This window comes from Mycetomoellerius zeteki, unplaced genomic scaffold (assembly GCF_001594055.1).
Source record: "Mycetomoellerius zeteki isolate Tzet28-1 unplaced genomic scaffold, Tzet1.0 C4420714, whole genome shotgun sequence".
Classification (NCBI taxonomy): Eukaryota; Metazoa; Arthropoda; class Insecta; order Hymenoptera; family Formicidae; genus Mycetomoellerius; species Mycetomoellerius zeteki.
In genome coordinates this window covers 1-1,622 of record NW_017255812.1, presented here as the reverse complement: position 1 = coordinate 1,622, position 1,622 = coordinate 1, and the positions used below count along the sequence as shown (strand labels likewise).

Genomic DNA, 1,622 nt, shown 5'->3' with positions numbered 1-1,622 from the left:
CTCTGTTTAAACAATTACAAAAATATAACTTAAAATTAGAAAATAATTACGTCAACTTTACTTTCCTAACTTTTAAGGAAGCAAAATTATCAATTATTTTTTCCAAATTTAACAGTTGCGTTATTTCGTATTCAATTGCAAGTATACTTAAATTGCTTAATCTTTCTTGGCCCATTGCAGATCTTAAGTAATTTTTGACCAATTTAAGTTTGCTGAAGGATCTTTCTGCTGATGCGGAGGTGACTGGGATAGTTAAGTAAATCCTATATGCTGTCTCCATATTTTTGTAATTAGGTATCAAGTCAAAATCATGAATTAATTGAAGGATTTCTAAGTGGTCCATTTCTTTAAAATTTTCGTTTAAAGGCGGAAACAATTTTTTCGCACTCAGTACTTCACTCAAAAACTCCGGCCCGTTCAAGTCAGCAGCATATTTATCAACCAGATCCATACAAAATTTGCTCAAAATATTTTCGTCCATTGATACTATATTTGAGCCAGAAAGAAATTCAAAATCTTCAGATACCTTCCGAAGTTTCTCAAATCTCCAGTTAAGTTGCTCGATTATTGTATCAATAGCTTCCAAGTAAGCAACACGAAATTTTTCATTCAAATTGGCACTTTCATCAGAAGCTTCATAATCAAATTGTTTTTTTGTTTTTCTTTTCCGACTCTCCTTAAATACAGGATCTATATCTAATGACTTGGCCAAATCTATACTTTCCTGTAGAAAGTTTGGAAACTTCTCATTTCTTATTGTGTTTATAATATTTTTCAGACTTTCAATAAGTTTGCTAGCGATCGAAACTGTAATAGTTTTTTTCTGTAGAAGAACATTTACATTATCAATTTGCTCCAAGATGTTATTCCACACTACCAAACTGCAGATAAAGTGAAAATTTTTTATCTGTTTTAAAAAGTTTTTTGCTCCTGAGTATGTTTCCTCATTTTTTCTAAATTGCGTAAGGTCTTCCAAAGCTTTAAAAATATTTGGCAACTCTTTGTACACTGCAGAAATAGCTTGCTTTTTCAATGACCATCGACTATCACAATGTTTCTTCAAAGAAACCGTTACATGTGACATAAGAATGTCCCATCTGTCAGGAGAAGATGAGAAAAAGACAAATAAACTTTGGACAATACCAAAAAATGTCATCATTTCTGGTGATACGCTAGCAGCGTGAACTCCAACTAGATTTAATGAATGTGATGAACATGGTATAAAATAAGCTAATTTGTTGACTTCGATAATGCGAGCCTGCACTCCTTTGTATTTCCCCGCCATGTTCGCACCATTATCGTAACACTGAGCTCTACAATTCTGGATATCTAAGTTATCAGCCTGCAATTTGTTTAAAATATCTTGTGCCAGTCCTTCACCCGTTTTTTGTTTGGTTTCTATAAAATCGACAAACCTTTCTTCAATTGAACACTTTTCGTTTTGTGTTACCTTAACATATCGTATGATCTGAGTCATTTGCTCTTTGTGAGCTGTATCTGGAGTACAGTCAAAGGAAATAGAAAAGTACTTCTCTTTATGAATTTCGCTAATAATGATTTTTTTTACTTCGTGGGCAAGTAGGCTTATCACTTCATTCTGTATAATATTTGAAAAGTAAGAG

The 1,622-nt window shown here is 32.6% G+C and overlaps 1 protein-coding gene across 1 annotated transcript; it reads right to left on the bottom strand.

Annotated features, from left to right (window-relative positions):
- Nucleotides 1-46: 46 nt before the first annotated feature.
- LOC108726040 (zinc finger MYM-type protein 1-like) lies at nucleotides 47-1,477 on the bottom strand. Its single transcript, XM_018453436.1, has one exon. The coding sequence runs from the start codon at nucleotides 1,475-1,477 to the stop codon at nucleotides 47-49; it is 1,431 nt and encodes a 476-aa protein (XP_018308938.1).
- Nucleotides 1,478-1,622: the final 145 nt, after the last annotated feature.